The sequence below is a fragment of the Arachis ipaensis genome, chromosome B09 (assembly GCF_000816755.2).
Source record: "Arachis ipaensis cultivar K30076 chromosome B09, Araip1.1, whole genome shotgun sequence".
Taxonomy (NCBI): Eukaryota; Viridiplantae; Streptophyta; class Magnoliopsida; order Fabales; family Fabaceae; genus Arachis; species Arachis ipaensis.
Window position 1 is genome coordinate 70,342,836 of NC_029793.2, and position 19,821 is coordinate 70,362,656.

At 37.9% G+C, this 19,821-nt stretch overlaps 1 protein-coding gene across 1 annotated transcript; it reads right to left on the minus strand.

The window, feature by feature from the left end:
• On the minus strand, nt 447-1,256 carry LOC107615579. The gene has a single exon (XM_016317631.1). It carries the CDS (start codon nt 1,254-1,256, stop codon nt 447-449), a length of 810 nt encoding a protein of 269 aa, XP_016173117.1.

Here is a 19,821-nt window from a genome sequence, read left to right on the forward strand (position 1 = left end):
GGAGATGACTGTCATTCCTCCCTTCTTTGGTACAACTTGAATCGGACTCACCCATGAGCTGTCAGAGATTGGAAAGATTATCCCAGCATTCCATAGCTTCATCACTTCTTTTTGAACCACCTCCTTCATGGTCGGGTTAAGTCTTCTTTGGGGTTGAACTACAGGTTTTGAATCTTCCTCCAATAGAATTTTATGCATAGAAATGGCAGGGCTGATGCCTTTGATATCATCAATTGTCCAACCCAAGGCAGTCTTGTGAGCTTTCAGCACCTCAATTAGCTTTGTTTCTTCTTCATGTTCAAGGAAGAGTTTATGATCACTGGCAGGGCCTCTGCTTCTCCAAGAAACACGTATTTGAGATGAGGGGGGAGAGGCTTTAACTCTTGTTTTGGCTTCTCCTCTGCCTTGCTTTCAATGGAGATCTCTACCACTTCCTCTTCTATGAACTATTGTTCCACCTCCATTTCCTCTTCTTGTTTCTCCTGGTTGTCATCTTCCAGTAGCTCCTCCTCCACTTCTTCTATCATCTCTACTCTCATATGCCTTTCCTTCTCTAGAGGGTATTGCATGGCTTTGAAGATATTGATGATCATCTTTTCATCATGCACCCTGAGGGTCATCTCCCCTTTCTCCACATCAATGATGGCTATTGCTGTTGCTAAGAAAGGCTGTCCCAATATGATTGAACTATGTCCCTCTTCTTCCATGTCTAGGATAACAAAGTCAGCAGGGAAAATAAACTCTCCAATCTTCACTAATAAGTTTTCCACAACCCCATTTGGTATCTTAAGTGATCTGTCAGCCATTTGGAGTGACATCCTGGTGGGCTTGACTTTCTCTATTGCAAGCTTCTTTATTAGTGAGAGGGGCATCAAATTGATGCTGGCTCCTAAGTCACAAAGAGCTTTGTCCAATGTTCTGTTGCCTATAGTGCAGGATAGGATGAAGCTTCCTAGATCTTTGAGCTTTGGAGGAAGACCTCTTTGTATGACAGCACTACATTCTTGTGTTAGAATGACCGTCTCCTTCTCATTCCAACTCCTTTTCTTGTTGATAAGCTCGTTGAGGAATTTTGCATATAAAGGCATTTGTTCTAGAGCCTCAGCAAGTGGGATGTTGATCTCTAGCTTCTTAAACACTTCTAGGAACTTAGGGAACTGTTGGTCTTTGATCTCCTTGTTAAACCTTTGAGGATATGGAATGGAGGGAGTGTGAGTCTTCACCATGGTCCTCTGTTCTTGTGACTGTTCCTCCATGACCTCCTTTTCTTTCTTTGAAGCTTGAGGTTCTTCTTTCTCTTTGAGCCTTTCTTGGTTCTTTTATTCAATTGTCATTGGCTCTATACTGCTACTGGCCTTGTCATCCTCTATTGGCTTCTTGGTGGCTTCTTTCTCAGCTGGCTTCTTGTCATTTACCAAAGTTCTTCCACTCCTTAGGGGTTGGGAATGGTGTCACTTGGCAATGCATTGGTTGGCCTCTCAGTCACTGCTTGCTTGGACAAGTGGCCAATCTGCCTCTCTAAGTTCCTCAATGAAACTTCATGGTTCTTGCTGGCCAATTCTTGGTGCTTCATCATCCTTTCCATCAATATCTCCAAGTTGGAGATCCTTTGAGATTCCTGAGGTAGTTGTGGTTGATTATGGAATGTTAAGGGTGAATGATAGTTATTTGGGTTAGTGGATGAGTTGTTGGGTGGATAGTAGTTGGATTGGGGCTGATTATTTTATGGTTTTCTATATGGATTTTGGTTAGTGTTTTGATGGTTTTGATGGTTTGCATTTCTGGAATTGTTTTGGTTTGAATTTCTTTGCCAAGGTTGCTGGTTTTGGTTCTCTCCCCATTTCAGGTTGGGGTGGTTTCTCCAGGATGAATTGTAAGTGTCTCCCTGGAAGTCATTTGATCCAGAACTCTGATTATGCATGTATTGCACTTGTTCAGGCTGCTGCTCCTCATAATTTTCCTCTTGCTGTCCCCAAACCACAGATGGTTGGTTGGTTGTTCTCACTGCTGCAAGTTGCAATCCATCCATCTTCTTTGACATTGTTTCAATTTGTTGTTGGAGTTGCTAGTGCATAAGTTTGTTCTGAGCTAGTATAGTATCAATTCCTTCAAGATCAAATACTCCTTTCTTTGGGGCTGCTTGCCTTTCAGAAGAATAGAAATAGTCATTGTTGGCCACCATGTCTATGAGATCATGTGCCTCTTGAGCAGTTTTCATCATCTGCAAAGATCCTCTTGAGGAATAATCTAAAGCATTCCTTGAAGGTAAAGACAAGCCTTCATAGAAATTCTGCAGCTCAACCCATTTACTGAATATTCCCTTTGGACATCTTCTAATCAGAGCCTTGTACCTCTCCCAAGCTTCATACAATGACTCTCCTTCTTGTTGTCTGAAGGTTTGCACATCAGTTTTCAGTTTGATGACTCTTTGAGGTGGATAGAATTTGGCTAAGAATTTGCTAACCAAATCATCCCAGCTGGTAATGCTCTCCTTGGGGAAGGTTTCTAACCAATGTGTGGCTTTGTCTCTCAGTGAAAATGGGAATAAAAGAAGTTTACAGATATCAGGATTGACTCCATTGGTTTTGACAGTGTCACAAATTCTCAAAAATACAGAGAGATGCTGGTTTGGATCCTCAGCAGCACTTCCTCCATATTGACAGTTGTTTTGAACCAGGGTAATTAATTGAGGCTTGAGTTCAAAGTTATTGGTATTGATATTGGGGGTTAGGATGCTACTCCCACAATGCTTTGGATTGGGGATAGTGTATGAGGCTAAGACTCTTCTCTGAGGTTGACCATGGTTGTCGGCCACACCATCAATGTGCTCTGGAATGTTATCATCCATTACTTGCTCTTCCTCTTCCAATTCTTCTTCACCAATAACTCCTTTCCGTCTGGCTTCTCTTCTCAATCTTCAAAGGGTTCTCTCGTCAAGGTTAAGAGAGGTGGATTCACCTCTTCTTTCTCCTGACATAAACACAAAACCAGAAACCAAAATGAAACACTCTACTGCTAGAGTAAAGTGAGTGTTAGCTTAAGCAAAAATTCAAACAGTTAGTGTGCTTAGTAAAATTGAAAAAAAATGCTTAATCTAGACTATCACCTTACTTAATCATTGTCAATCTAAATCAATCCCCGATAATGGTGCCAAAAACTTGATGGGTGGAAATTAGATTTCCACACAAACTCACCGGCAAGTGTGTTGTAGCTACCATGTAATTGAGACCCTCATTATTTGGCACTAACCCACCCATATTTCCTTTGTTTTCTATCTTTGTTTTTGGGTTACTTTTCTTCCCTTTTTCTTTCAGGCTGGCCACCGAGAAGGGAAACGAAAAGCTTCTCAATGGGGCGATAGACAAGTCCATCTGCACAATCTATGGAGAAAAGCGTTGGTTGGAGCAACCCGTCCACTTGCACATCTTAGCATGCACTGAGGACGGTGCAATCTTTAAGTGTGGGGAGGTCGATACCAACTTCCGTGGGTTAGTTACTTCCTTTTTCAAACACCAATGATTAATTTGTTAGTTGTTGCATTTGCATGTTTGATTGCATGTTTGTTCGATTTTGTGCATTTAGCTACTACTTAGTTAAAGTAATGAGTTTCTTCTCAAGACCCTTTTTATAGCATTTCACTAATTTAAATTGAAAAATTTGTGTTAAACTTGTTTGAAGATTGTAAATTGGAATATGAATTATAGCTAAGAACACACAACCTGTGAGATTTGAGCTTAATTACATCGTTACACTATTTAACCATAATATTTTATTCTTGTGTGTTTTCTTCTCTATGATTGCAATCTTTGCTTTGTTCCATTCTATATGTCCATTGTTTAGTGTATTTACATACATGCGTATGATTGAGGCCATCAATTGTTATTAGTTCACTTATCCCAAATAGCCTACCCTTTCAATTACCTTTGTTTGCCACTTTGAGCCTTTTAATCCCCTTTTGTTCTATATTTTACCACATCACTAGCCTTAAGCGGAAAAACAATTAATCATCCCAGGTGAATCTTAGGTTAGCTTAAGATAGAGATTGTGTGTCAACTAAGTGTGGGGAAACTGTAGGAACATGGGTTAATAGGGAATGTGTTATGTTTCTACTTTATTTAAATATTGGAAATTTGGGTACCTACTCATGTGAGACCAGAAAAAAATTAAACAAAAACTCATGTACATTGATATGTTATGTTTACTTTTATATTTTTAATCAAAAAAAAGAGAGAAAAATAAAAAGAAAAAGAGAAGAGAATATATATATATATATAATATAAATAAATAAATAAATAGGAAAAAAAATTACCCCAAATGCTAAGCTTAATAAAAGATCATTGCACATGTGGTGAAATTAAAAATTGATACATGAGTATGAGATGAAAAAGTGGGAGTTTTGGGTAGCTAGGCACAATTTTAGAATTATATAGAGTGTGTGTATGTTAGGTAAGAGCTTAGGTTAGTCAAAGATTCATATTTATAGCTCACTTAGCCATACATATATCCTCACCTTTGCCTTAGTCCCATTACAACCTTGAAAAGCCCTCATGATATTTGCAGTGGTATACTAAATTTTTGTTAATTGGATAGATGAAGAACAAAGTTTAGAAAGCATGACTAGAGAAGAGTGGAGTTATTAACTGGTACACAGAATCGTCATCGCACACTTTTCACACAACTCTGTGCAGCTGACCAGCAAGTGCACTGGGTCGTCCAAGTAATATTTTACGTGAGTAAGGGTCGATCCCACGGAGATTGTCGGCTTGAAGCAAGATATGGTCATCCTTGTAAATCTCAGTCAGGCGGATTCAAATGGTTATGGGATTTTGATAATTGAAATATAATTAAAACAGAAAATAAGATAGAAGCACTTATGTAATTCATTGGTGGAATTTTAGATAAGAGTATGAAGATGCTTTGTTCCTTCTGAACCTCTTCTTTTCTATTGCCTTTATCCAATCATTCATACTCCCTTCCATGGCAAGCTGTATGTTGGGGGATCACTATTGTCATTGGCTATCGTCTGTCCTCTCAGTGAAAATGGTCCAAATGCGCTGTCACCACACGGCTAATCATCTGTCGGTTCTCACTCATATTGGAATAGGATCCATTCATACTTTTACGTTTGTCACTATGCCCAACACTCGCGAGTTTGAAGCTCATCACAGTCATCCCATCCCAGATCCTACTCGGAATACCACAGACAGGGTTTAGACTTTCCGGATCTCAGGAATGACTGCCAATAATTCTAGCCTATACCACGAAGGTTCTAATCTTAGATTAGAAACCCAAGAGATATGCATTCAAGCTCGTTTTTATGTAGAACGGAAGTGGTTGTCAGGCACGCATTCATAGGTGAGAATGGTGATGAGTGTCACTAGTTCATCATATTCATCATGTTGAAGTGCGAATGGATATCTTAGAGAAGAAGTAGGCGTGAATTGAATAGAAAAACAATAGTAATTGCATTAATTCATGAAGAACAGCAGAGCTCCACACCTTGATCTTCGGGGTGTAGAAACTCCACCGTTGAAAATATATAAGTGAAAATAGGGTAGACATGACCGAGTGGCCAGCCTCCCATGGAGGTCTCAAAACATAAAAACTACATAATGTGTTCTAGAGATGATCCGAAGATGAAAATACAATAGTGAAGGGTCCTATTTATAATGAACTAGTAGCCTAGGATTTACAGAAATAAGTAATTAATGCAGAAATCTACTTCCGGACCAACTTGGTTTGTGCTTGGGCTGAGCATTGAAGCTTTCACATGTAAAAACTTTTCTTGGAGTTAAACGCCAGCTTTGGTGCCAGTTTGGGCGTTTAACTCCAGCTTTTATGCCAGTTCTGGCGTTTAACGCCATAATAGGGTAGAAAGTTGGCGTTTAAACGCCAGTTGGCGTTTAAACGCCAGTTTGCATTATCAAATCTCGGGCAGAGTATGGACTATTATATATTGCTGGAAAGCCCGGGATGTCTACTTTCCAACGCAATTCAGAGTGCACAAATTGGGCTTCTGTAGCTCCAGAAAATTTATTTCGAGTGCAGGGAGGTCAAAATCCAACAGCATCTGCCGTCCTTTTTCAGCCTCTGAATCAGATTTTTGCTCAGGTCCCTCAATTTCAGCCAGAAAATGCCTGAAATCACAGAAAAACACACAAACTCATAGTAAAGTCTAGAAATGTAATTTTTATTTAAAAACTAATAAAAATATAATAAAAAGTAACTAAAACATACTGAAAACTACCTAAAAACAATGTCAAAAAGCGTATAAATTATCCGCTCATCACAACACCAAACTTAAATTGTTGCTTGTCCCCAAGCAACTAAAAACAAAGTAGGATAAAAGGAAGAGAATATACAATAAATTCCAAAAATATCTATGAAGATGAGTCTTAATTAGATGAGCGGGACTCTTAGCTTTTTACTTCTGAATAGTTTTGGCATCTCACTTTATTCTTTGAAGTTCAGAATGATTGGCTTCTATAGGAACTCAGAATTCAGATAGTGTTATTGATTCTCCTAGTTCAGTATGTTTATTCTTGAACACAGTTACTTTATGAGTCTTGGTCGTGACCCTAAGTATTTTGTTTTCCAGTATTACCACCGGATACATAAATGCCACAGACACATAACTGGGTGAACCTTTTCAGATTGTGACTCAGCTTTGCTAGAGTCCCCAATTAGAGGTGTCCAGAGCTCTTAAGCACACTCTTTTGCTTTGGACCACGACTTTAACTGCTCAGTCTCAAGCTTTTCACTTGACACCTTCACGCCACAAGCACATGGTTAGGGACAGCTTGGTTTAGCCGCTTAGGCCAGGATTTTTATTCCTTTGGGCCTTCCTATCCACTGATGCTCAAAGCCTTGGATCCTTTTTATTTTACCCTTGCCTTTTGGTTTAAAGGGCTATTGGCTTTTTCTGCTTGCTTTTTCTTTTATTTTTTCGCCATTTTTTTTGCAAGCTTTTCACTGCTTTTTCTTGCTTCAAGAATTAATTTTATGATTTTTCAGATTATCAATAACATTTCTCCTTTTCCATCATTCTTTTAAGAGCCAACAATTTTAACATTCATAAACAACAAATTCAAAAATATGCACTGTTCAAGCATTCATTCAGAAAACAAAAAGTATTGCCACCACATCAAAATAATTAAACTATTTTAAAATTTGAAATTCATGTACTTCTTTTTCTTTTGCAATTAAAAACATTTTTCATTTAAGAAAGGTGATGGATTCATAGGACATTCATAGCTTTAAGGCATAAACACTAGACACTAATGATCATATAATAAAGACACAAACATAGATAGAACATAAAGCATAATTCTTGAAAAACAGAAAAATAAGAGCAAAGAGATTAAAGAACGGGTCCACCTTAGTGATGACAGCTAGTTCTTCCTCTTGAAGATCCAACGGAACGCTTGAGCTCCTCTATGTCTCTTCCTTTCCTTTGTTGCTCCTCCCTCATGGCTCTTTGGTCTTCTCTAATTTCATGAAGGAGGATGGAATGCTCTTGGTGTTCCACCCTTAGTTGTCCCATGTTGGAACTTAATTCTCCTAGGGAGGTGTTAATTTGCTCCCAATAATTTTGTAGAGGAAAGTGCATCCCTTGAGGAATCTCAGGGATTTCATGATGAGGAATTTCCTCATGCTCTTGTTGAGGTCCATGAGTGGGCTCTCTTGCTTGCTCCATCCTTTTCTTAGTGATGGGCTTGTCCTCATCAATGAGGATGTCTTCCTCTATGTCAATTCCAGCTGAATTACAGAGGTGACAAATTAGATGAGGGAAGCCTAACCTTGCCAAAGTAGAGGACTTGTCCGCCACCTTGTAGAGTTCTAGGGATATAACCTCATGAACTTCCACTTCCTCTCCATTCATGATGCTATGGATCATGATAGCCCGGTCTATAGTAACTTTAGACTGGTTGCTAGTGGGAATGATTGAGCGTTGGATGAACTCCAACCATCCCCTAGCCACGGGCTTGAGGTCAAGCCTTCTTAGTTGAATCGGCTCGCCTCTTGAGTCTCTTTTCCACTGAGCTCCTTCCACATATATGTCCCTGAGGATTTGGTCTAACCTTTGATCAAAGTTGACCCTTCTAGCGTAGGGGCGTGCATCTCCTTGCATCATTGGCAAGTTGAGTGCAAACCTTACATTTTCCGAACTGAAATCTAAGTATTTTCCCCGAACCATTGTAAGCAAATTCTTTGGGTTCAGATTCACACTTTGATCATGGTTTTTGGTGACCCATGCATTAGCATAAAACTCTTGAACTATTAAGATCCTGACTTGTTGAATGGGGTTGGTGAGAATTTCCCAACCTCTTCTTTGAATCTCATGTCGGATCTCTGGATATTCACTCTTTTTGAGCTTGAAAGGGACCTCAGGGATCACCTTCTTCTTGGCCACAACTTCATAGAAGTGGTTTTGATGGACCTTTGAGATGAATCTCTCCATCTCCCATGACTCAGAGGTGGAAGCAATTGCCTTCCCTTTCCACTTTCTAAAGGTTTCTTCGGCCTTAGGTGCCATAAATGGTTATGGAAAACAAAAAAGCTTTAGCTTTTCCCACACCAAACTTAGAATGGTTGCTCGTCCTCGAGCAAAAGAAGAAAGAAAAGAGTAGAAGAAGAAGTAATGGAGGAGATGGAGGGTTGGTGTAGGTTCGGCCAAGTTGGAGAGAAGTGTGTATGATGTGTGAAAATGAAGGTGGTGAGGAGGGGTATTTATAGGTTAAGAGAGAGAGGGTATTCGTGTATTAGGGGTTGGGTTTGGGAGGGAAAGTTGGTTTTGAATTTGAATTGTGAGGAGGTGATTGGTGAAGAGGTGATGGGGAAGAGAAATGGAGGTGACTGGTGAAGGGTATTTGGGGAAGGGTGTTATTGGTAAGTGTGAAGAAGAGAGAGAGTGAGTTGAGGTAGGTGGGGATCCTGTGGGGTTCACAGATCCTGAGGTGTCAAGGATTTCTCATCCCTACTCCATTCTGGCGTGTAAATGCCCCTTGGAGTGCCAATCTTGGCGTTAAACGCCAGGTTGCTGCCCATTTCTGGCGTTTAACGCTAGCTTTTCTTCCCCTTTCTGGCATTTAAACGCCAGCTTTGTGCCCTTTTCTGGCGTTAAACGCCAGTCTGGTACCCTTTTCTGGCGTTAAATGCCCAGAATAGTGCCAGACTGGGCGTTTAACGCCCATTCTACTACCCTTACTGGCATTTAAACGCCAGTAAGCTTCTCCTCTAGGGTGTGCTATTTTTAATGCTGTTTTTCATCCTATTTTTGCTTTTTCAGTTGTTTTTGTGACTCCACATGATCATCAACCTAAGGAAAACATAAAATAACAATAGAAATTTAACATAGATAAGTAAAAATGGGTTGCCTCCCAACAAACACTTCTTTAATGTCAATAGCTTGACAATGGGCTCTCATGGAGCCTCACAGATACTCAGAGCATAATGATGACCTCCCAACACTAAACTTATAGTTTGAATGTGGGGGCTCTGTTTGACTCTGTGTTGAGAGAAGCTTTTCATGCTTCCTCTCCATGGTTACAGAGGGAGATCCTTGAGCCTTAAACACAAGGTAGTCCTCATTCACTTGAAGGACGAACTCTCCTCTGTCAACATCAATCACAGTTTTTGCTGTGGCTAGGAAGGGTCTTCCAAGGATGATGGATTCATCCATATTCTTCCCAGTTTCCAGGATTATGAAATCAGCAGGGATGTAAAGGCCTTCAACCTTCACCACGACATCCTCTACAAGTCCATAAGCCTATTTCCTTGAATTGTCTGCCATCTCTAGTGAGATTCTTGTAGCTTGCACCTCAAGGATCCCTAGTTTCTCCACTACAAAGAGGGGCATGAGGTTTATACTTTACCCCAGGTCACACAGAGCCTTCTCAAAGGTCATGGTGCCTATGGTACAAGGTATTGAGAACTTTCCAGGATCCAGTTTCTTCTGAGGTAATTTCTGCTTGACCAAGGTATTCAATTCATTGATGAGCAATGGAGGTTCATTCTCCCAAGTCTCATTACCAATTAACTTGGTATTCAACTTCATGATTGCTCCAAGATACTTAGCAACTTGCTCTTCAGCAATATCTTCATCCTCTTTAGAGGAATAATACTCATCAGAGCTCATGAATGGCAGAAGTAGGTTTATTGGAATCTCTATGGTCTCTATATCAGATTCCTTTGGTTCCTCATTAGGGAACTCCTTAGAGGCCAGCGGATGTCCATTGAGGTCTTCCTCAGTGGAAATCACTGCCTTTTCCTCCTCTATGCATTCGGCCATGTGAGATGTGTTTATGGCCTTGCATTCTCTCTTGGGATTCTCTTTTGTATTGCTTGGGAGAGCACTAGGAGGGAGTTCAGTAACTTTCTTACTCAGCTGATCCACCTGTGCCTCCAAATTTCTAATGGAGGACCTTGTTTCAGTTATGAAACTTAGTGAGGTTTTAGATAGATCAGAGACTATGGCTGCTAAGCTAGAGAGACTCTGCTCAGAGTTCTCTGTCTGTTGCTGAGAAGATGATGGAAAAGGCTTGCTATTGCTAAACCTATTTCTTCCACCAATATTGTTGTTGAAGCCTTGTTGAGGCTTCTGTTGGTCCTTCGATAAAAGACTTCGATGATTTCTCCATGAAGGATTATAGGTGTTTCCATAGGGTTCTCCCATGTAATTCACCTCTGCCATTACAGAATTCTCAGGATCATAAGCTTCTTCTTCAGAGGAAGCCTCCTTAGTACTGCCTGATACAGCTTGCATTTCAGACAGACTCTGAGAAATCATATTGACTTGCTGAGTCAATATTTTGTTCTGAGCCAATATGGCATTTAGAGTATCAATCTCAAGAACTCCTTTCTTCTGAGTTGTCCCATTGTTCACAGGATTTCTTTCAGAAGTGTACAAGAATTGGTTATTTGCAACCATTTCAATGAGTTTCTGGGCTTTTTCAGGCGTCTTCTTCAGATGAAGAGATCCACCAGCAGAGTTATCCAATGACATCTTGGACAGTTCAGACAGACCATCATAGAATATGCATATGATACTCTATTCTGAAAGCATGCCAGAAGGACACCTTCTGATCAATTGCTTGTATCTTTCCTAAGCTTCATAGAGGGATTCGCCTTCCTTCTGTCTGAAGGTCTGGACTTCCACTCTAAGCTTACTCAATTTTTGAGGTGGAAAGAACTTTGCCAAGAAGGCATTGACCAGCTTTTCCCAAGAGTTCAGGCTTTCTTTAGGTTGTGAGTCCAACCATATCCTAGCTTTGTCTCTTAATGCAAAGGGGAAAAGCATAAGTCTGTAGATCTCAGGGTCAACCCCATGGGTCTTAACAGTGTCACAGATTTGCAAGAATTTAGCTAAAAACTGATGAGGATCTTCCAATGGAAGTCCATGATACTTGCAATTCTGCTGCATTAGAGAAACTAATTGAGGCTTAAGCTCAAAGTTGTTTGCTCCAGTTGCAGGAATTGAGATGCTCCTTCCACAGAAGTCAGAAGAGGGTGCAATAAAGTCACCAAGCATCTTCCTTGCATCTCCACCAATGTTGTTGGGCTCGGCCATGTTTATTTTGTCTGCTTCCTTTTCGAAAATTTCTGTCAGGTCTTCTCCAGAGAGTTGTGCTTTAGCTTCTCTTAGCTTTCTCTTCAAGTTCCTTTCAAGTTCAGGATCAGCTTCAACAAGAATGCCTTTGTCCTTGTTCCTGCTCATATGAAAGAGAAGAGAACAAAAAAGTATGGAATTCTCTATGTCACAGTATAGAGATTCCTCGAGGTGTCAGAGGAAAAGAAGAATAGAAGGATGAGGTTGAGAGGAGAATTCGAACTTATAGAGAGGGAGTGAGTCCGAATTGCTAATAGAGGAGAAGTGTTAGTCTTAAATAGAAAAAGGTGAGGAGGGAGAAGAATTTTCGAAAACAAAATTTTAAAAAAATTTAAATTAATTAAAAGAAATTTAAAAAAAAGGTTGATGGTTTTCGAAAATTAAAAGTAAGAAAGTGGTTAAGTGGTTTTGAAAAAGATTTTGAAATTAGCAATCAAAAAGATATGATTGAAAATTATTTTGAAAAAGATGTGATTGAGAAGATATGATTGAAAAACAATTTAAAAAGATTTGATTTTTTAAAATTAATGACTTGACTAACAAGAAGTTTAAAAGATATGATTCTAAAATTCAAATATTGAACCTTTCTTAACAAAGAAGCAACAAACTTGAAATTTTTGAATCAAATCATTAATTGGTAGCAAGGATTTTCTAAAATAGTGAGAGAAAAATGGAAAAGATTTGATTTTGAAAAAGATATGATAAAAAAATAGGATTTGGAAAATATTTGAGTTTGAAAAATTATGAAAATTTGAAAAAGATTTGAATTAAAAACTAACTTACCTCCCTTGTTATCCTGGCGTTAAACGCCCAGAATGGTATCCATTCTGGCGTTTAACGTCCAAAATACTACCCTTTTGGGCGTTTAACACCCAGCCAGGTACCCTGGCTGGCGTTTAAACGCCAATTTTCCTTCTTCACTGGGCGTTTTGAACGCCCAGCTTTTTCTCTGTGATTCCTCTGTTGTATGTTCTGAATCTTCAATTCTCTGTATTATTGACTTGAAAAGACAAAATTTTGAAATTTTTTTTTGAATTTTTAATGTTGAAAAACAACAAAATGAAACTAATCATGGAAAACTAAGATCAGATAAACAATGCATGCATGACACCAAACTTAGAAATTTTCATATTAGAGACACTAACAAATTGAGAATGCTCATGAGAAACAACAAAAGATACCAAACAAGAGAATTTAAAGATCAGACCCAATAAAATCATCAAGAACGACTTGAAGATCATTGAAGAATATAATGCATATATTCGAAAAAAGCAAGAAAATAAAAAATATGCAGGACACCAAACTTAAAAATAGACACTAGACTCAAACAAAAACACAAAATTTTTGGTTTTTATGATTTCATAAAAAAATTTTTGTATTTTTCGAAAATTATTTGGAAAAAGAAAATAAGAAATTTAAAATTTTTAATACGAATTCCAGGAATCATGCAATGTTAGTCTAAAGCTCCGGTCTAGGAATTAGACATGGCTTACTAGCCAGCCAAGCTTTCAGTGAAAGCTCCAGTCAAAAATACTAGACATGGCCAATGGCTAGCCAAGCTTTAGCAGATCATTACATTCAACAGCAAGATTGATAGAAATCAACAAGCTCTTGTGATGATAAGTTGAAACCACGGTCCAAAAGTTTAGACATGGTTTCACAACCAGCCAGACTTTAACAAATTATCATGAAACTCTAGAATTCATTTTTAAAAATTCTAAAGTCATAGAATAATCTATTTTTTGAAAATTTTTTCGAAAATAAAATAAAAGTCAAAAGCTTAAATATAAAATAAAAGTACCTAATCTGAGCAACAAGATGAACCGTCAGTTGTCCAAACTCGAACAATCCCCGGCAACGGCGCCAAAAACTTGGTACACGAAATCGTTATCGCACACCTTTCACACAACTCCGTGCAGCTGACCAGCAAGTGCACTGGGTCGCCCAAGTAATACCTTACGTAAGTAAGGGTCGATCCCACGAAGATTGTCAGCTTGAAGCAAGCTATGGTCATCCTTGTAAATCTCAGTCAGGCGGATTCAAATGGTTATGGGATTTTGATAATTGAAATATAATTAAAACAGAAAATAAGATAGAAGCACTTATGTAATTCATTGGTGGGATTTAAGATAAGCGTATGAAGATGCTTTGTTCTTTCTGAGCCTCTGCTTTCATATTGCCTTCATCCAATCATTCATACTCCCTTCCATGGCAAGCTGTATGTTGGGGGATAACCGTTGTCAATGGCTACCATCTGTCTTCTCAGTGAAAATGGTCCAAATACGCTGTCACCGCACGGCTAATCATCTGTCGGTTCTCACTCATGTTGGAATAGGATCTGTTGATCCTTTTGCATCTGTCACTATGCCCAACACTCGCGAGTTTGAAGCTCGTCATAGTCATCCCATCCCAGTTCCTACTCGGAATACCACAGACAAGGTTTAGACTTTCTGGATCTCAGGAATTACCGCCAATAATTCTAGCCTATACCATGAAGGTTCTAATCTTAGATTAGAAACCCAAGAGATATGCATTCAAGCTCGTTTTCATGTAGAACGGAAGTGGTTGTCATGCACGCGTTCATAGGTGAGAATGCTGATGAGTGTCACTAGTTCATCACATTCATCATGTTGAAGTGCGAATGGATATCTTGGAGAAGAAGTAGGCGTGAATTGAATAGAAAAACAATAGTAATTGCATTAATTCATGAAGAACAGTAGAGCTCCACACCTTGATCTTCGGGGTGTAGAAACTCCACCATTGAAAATACATAAGTGAAAATAGGGTAGACATGGCCGAATGGCCAGCCTCTCATGGAAGTCTCAGAACACAAAAACTACATAATGTGTTCCAGAGATAATCCGAAGATGAAAATACAATAGTGAAAGGTCCTATTTATAATGAACTAGTAGCCTAGGGTTTACAGAAATAAGTAATTAATGCAGAAATCCACTTCCGGGCCCACTTGGTGTGTGCTTGGGCTGAGAATTGAAGCGTTCACATGTATAGACTTTTGTTGGAGTTAAACGCTAGCTTTGGTGCCAGTTTGGGCGTTTAACTCTAGCTTTTATGCCAGTTCTGGCGTTTTACGCCAGAATAGGGTAGAAAGTTGGAGTTTAAATGCCAGTTTGCATTATCGCATTATCAAATCCCGGGCAAAGTATGGAGTATTATATATTGTTGGAAAGCCCAGGATGTCTACTTTCCAACACAATTGAGAGCGTGCCAATTGGGCTTCTGTAGCTCCAGAAAATCTATTTCGAGTACAGGGAGGTCAGAATCCAACAGCATCTGCAGTCCTTTTTCAGCCTCTGAATCAGATTTTTGCTCAGGTCCTCAATTTCAGCCAGAAAATACTGAAATCACAGAAAAACACACAAACTCATAATAAAGTCCAGAAATATGATTTTTATTTAAAAACTAATAAAAATATAACAAAAAGTAACTAAAACATACTGAAAACTACCTAAAAATAATGTCAAAAAGCGTATAATTAAAAGTTTTAGGTTTATTTCTTCTCAATTCCAGGTTCAATGTTCCTTTAATTTAGTTTCTCTTCTACTTTTATTTATTCTAGCATTCTAGTTTATATATCTTTCCAATTGAATTTATGAACTCTCCATGTTAGATTTGATTTCTTTATTTAATGCAATTTGAGGTATTTCATGTTTATGAATTTTATTTAGCTTTTTACATTCTTAGCTTGAATTGAGTAATTGGAGACGCTTGAGTTATCAAACTCCTTTGTTGATTGATAATTGAAAGTTGCTAATTGACTTGAATTCCACTATCTCTAGTCTTTCCTTGGGAGTTGACTAGGACTTGAGGAATCAATTTGATTTATCCACTTGACCTTCCTTCATAGTTAGAGGATTAACCAAGTGGGAGCAATGAACAATTCTCATCACAATTGATAAGGATAATTAGGATAGGACGTTTAATTCTCATACCTTGCCAAGAGTTTTCTTAATTATTAATTTACTTTCTTGCAATTTACTTTTCTTGTTCAACCTTTCAAAAACCCAAAAATATACTTTTCCTTAACCAATAATAACTACACCTCCCTACAATTCCTTGGAAGACGACCCAAGGTTTAAATACTTTGGTTTATTTTTATTGGGTTTGCTTAAGTGACAAACAAGTTTTTGTATGAAAGGATTCTTTGTTGGTTTAGAAACTATACTTGCAACGAGAATATATTTGTGAAATTCTTTACTAGCAAAAAATCCGTTCATCAATGTCGTAGGTGCTAAGTGCTATCTGAAGCTGTATCTGAATGACGCATTTTGGTTAGTAGCGGAAAGCCTAAAACAACGTTTCTTTTCTTTTTGAACAATTCTTGATTCTAATTTTTAGGGTTAGGATCAGTATATGCAATAGATCGAGAATACCTGAATCTGTTATTATTGTTCACTTATTTGTATATACAATTGTCTATGCAAATTTACAATGTGCAGTGTTTTGTGAATAGCTTTAAAAGAAATATTGATCTGTTTCCATTATGAATATTTTGAGACATTGTAATCTGTTATGTATAGCATTTGAAACTTGAATATCTGAAATATGCACATGAATCAGTCACTGATAAGCATTAGCAGTATAGAAATGATTTGAATAAACACAACAATTTGGATGCATTTCTTAGGGATCCGTATAACCTGCTCTGTTTGTTCTTCCAACATTGGTCGTCAGAGTTTATTTTCCACCATGGTATTATGAGCAAGTTTATGACCAAGTGAAACAGAGTTTGATTCCAACCGCTTGCATTCTTTAAGTTAAATTTTAGTTTTAGCACAAGGCTTGATCAGAATTGTACTTTTAGTTTATGGCTTGTTCATTATTTAAGATACTGCGCTTATTTAATTGATCTGCATTTATTTACTTAATTTCTCTATAGAGATTTATTTTTGAATGAATGTTTTTGCTGGACATGTTTGGGACTGTTTTAGTTATAATTATATGTTAAATGTATTGGTTGATATGACCCTGAGTTCTCTTACATTGACCAGAATAAAATAAAAAAGGCATTTAATGTCTTTATTGTGTGTGTTTGCAGGCAAACAAGAAGATAGCAGATGCTAAACTCGCGAAAGATTTTCAGGCCGTGTTGAAAGAATTTCAGATGGCACAGCGACTTGCGGCAGAGAGGGAAATAGCTTACACCCCAATGTTCCACAAGCAGCTCCATCCAGGTGATTAGTCAACCATTAGTGGAATCTTACAGTGGAAAACTGTGTTTATTTGTGTGGCTTAATGCTTATGTTGATACGATTTTATATATTGAACTCATTCTTAAAGAAGAATATGTTACTATTGGTAATCAATTTTGCTTCTCTACTGGCTACCATCAATGCACATAACACTTATTATTTGGGCTTTTCTCTTTGCAGCTATACAGCTAATGAAGCAGATGCTAATAATTTTAATTTTTAACTTACTATTCACCTGCAAAATGCTTTTACTTAAATGGTTAAGATCCGCTAATTTATTGATGAATTGATTGAGAAGGTTCTTTCTTCATTTAAAATGTACTATTGTCATAAGTAGGAGCATTTTATCATGTGTTGACTACTTCATACTTCTTTAAAGAAATAACATTTCAGGGAAAAGTATCTTGTAATAATTATCAGGGAGAAGCATTTTATTATCTTCTTTTTTTTTTTAGATATAAGGAAGAATTAATGCAACTAATTTATTAAGATTTAAGGATGGCACTTGTTTATTACTTGTCAGTTAATGATAAAAAGGTCAATGTACTATAGAGAAAGCACTACTTATAGATGCTATTATGATGCATATCATTTTATTGGCATAATGGTTCATACTAAAGTGACTTTGAGGATTATTTTTGTAACGACCTAACTCCCAGTATGCCATGGTCATACAAGAAGCTAAGTGTTACTAACTTATCCTTCCTAATTATTAACTATTATTTAGTATATGAGCCTGTTCCTTGTTAGAGCGATGCCAGTTTTACGAGTAATTTTTATATCGTTGCGGATAACAAGGTGAACTAAACAGGCATACATTGAGAGAAATAGAAATGAAGCATAAAGAAACATAGAAACACAGCTAATAATATACATCATGTACACTATAACAAAACATGTAGCATTTATACAAGATCAAGTCAGTTTACATCCTCGTCATCCTACATAGCTAATATTTACACGACACTCCCAGGGCCTGGCCCATACAGAAAGCCGCTAAACTGGCGCCCAGGCTAGCCTAACTACTATATAGCTCCAAGCTCTCGGGTGTACTAACACAAGTGAGAGACTAACTAACAGATAATGTCAGACTAGAGTGTCATCAAAAGAATGCCCCTATGGCTGTCAAGCTATATCTACACGTGGCCCTTTGGAGAATCGTCGTGAGGCTCGTTCATCTCCTCATCCTGCTCTATCTCTATCTCAGGATTCTCCTCATCATCATCATCCGCAGCTACAACTATACCCTCAGATCCACCAAAAATACTGCTGTCACTATGTACAAAACCATTCACGAGCACAGGTCCGTTCGCGTATATAGGAGCTATCCCACCGTCCGGTAGTGCCAGCTCATCAAGCTGTGGAAAGTCGGGGATCGGCTCAGGGGGAAAATCCCACTCTGGTGGTATCACAGGTACGTAGTCACCAGCTAACTCGAGGTCATCAGGAATGATAGGCTTAGGTACCACCTCATTCAAAGGTTGAGCTGGTATAGGGTGTCCGGGATCATTAGGAAAAGGATGTCCAGGTGCGTCAGGATGTAACCAGGATAAGGGAAAGTCGTAAGGAGCATCGGGGTCAAAATACGAGCTAGACAGAGGATGTTGAAAAGCTTGATTAGGTAATGCATATCGTCTAATACGAGGCTCCAAACCCTTAATGAAGTAACTGTGATGTATCGGATTCTCGTAGACGTAAGGGTCCTCGAACTCATAGAAGATCACACCCGTCTCCAACTGAGGGGGAGGAAGGGAGAGAAGGGGTAAGAACTAGGGAGTTCTTAGTAGGGTCGGGGTTGTTAGTTACATTCATTTATTCATTTTCGTTTAGCAGATGGATAATAGAATACAGTAAAGTAGTAAATAGAAGTTAAAAATAGATAGAAAAACAAAGAACAGAACATAAGCAGAAGAATACAAGAAGATAAAGCACAGACATAACACTCGAGCAAACAAACATAAAGAAATAGATCGCACACAAGTAGGAATGCAACAGAGAATGATGCGCGGACAAGAATGATGCATGTCTAGTCCTAGTGCAGGCCATGAGCTCATGTGTCGGTTAGCACCTGCATTCCCGACATTTATCCAGTCACAAGTTCACGATATCCCAGATACGATTTTCCGTTCAAATAAATGCGCATATAATTATTAGCAGCTCTATTGAGACAGCCTCTACTTTCTACTCACAGGAAATATATACTCTTGGGAACGAAAAATTACTCTTGGGTTGCCTCAGGGCAACAGATAAATAAACAAACATCTCTTGGGTTGCATTAAGCAACAAACAAATAAATAATATCTCTTGGGTTGCATTAAGCAACAAATATATATATAATATCTCTTGGGTTGCATTAAGCAACAAATATATATATAATATCTCTTGGGTTGCTGCAAGCAACAAATAACTTTTCAATAAGCCTTCTACTCTTAGTCTCTTTACCCTGCTCTGATTTCTCTGTTTAACTTGTGTATTTAAAGCTTATGTAAATTTCGGTATGAATAGTTAGCTTGTCCCAGGTATAGGTTCATTAAGTCTATACTGAAACAGTTTAACTTTTCATATAATACCTAACTCTAGTCGCAACTCAGAGACTAACTATGTTGCCCTAGTTTGTTCGCTAGTCTCTGTCTGTTTTTCTGTCATTAAAACTTTACAGACTTTTTCTTCGATTTTTATCTTTTCTTCAATTTTTTATCTTTTATTTATCTTTGCCTCACTAATATGTTCTTACCACTCCCTAAGTGTTTTATGAAGGTAATTATGAGATTCTGCGCTTAATGTTGTCTTTCTAAAGCTTTTACAGAAAACTGCCTTTTTCGCATTATTTTATTATTTTTATTAAAATATTATTTTTAATTAAATATTATTATTTAATATTTTATTATTATTTATTATTTTATCATTAATTTTCGAAAATTAACTTACCTTTTACTTTTAACCTTTAAAATTCACTTTTTACCACCCGTAACTTTTAATATTTCTATTTTTACCACCCTAACT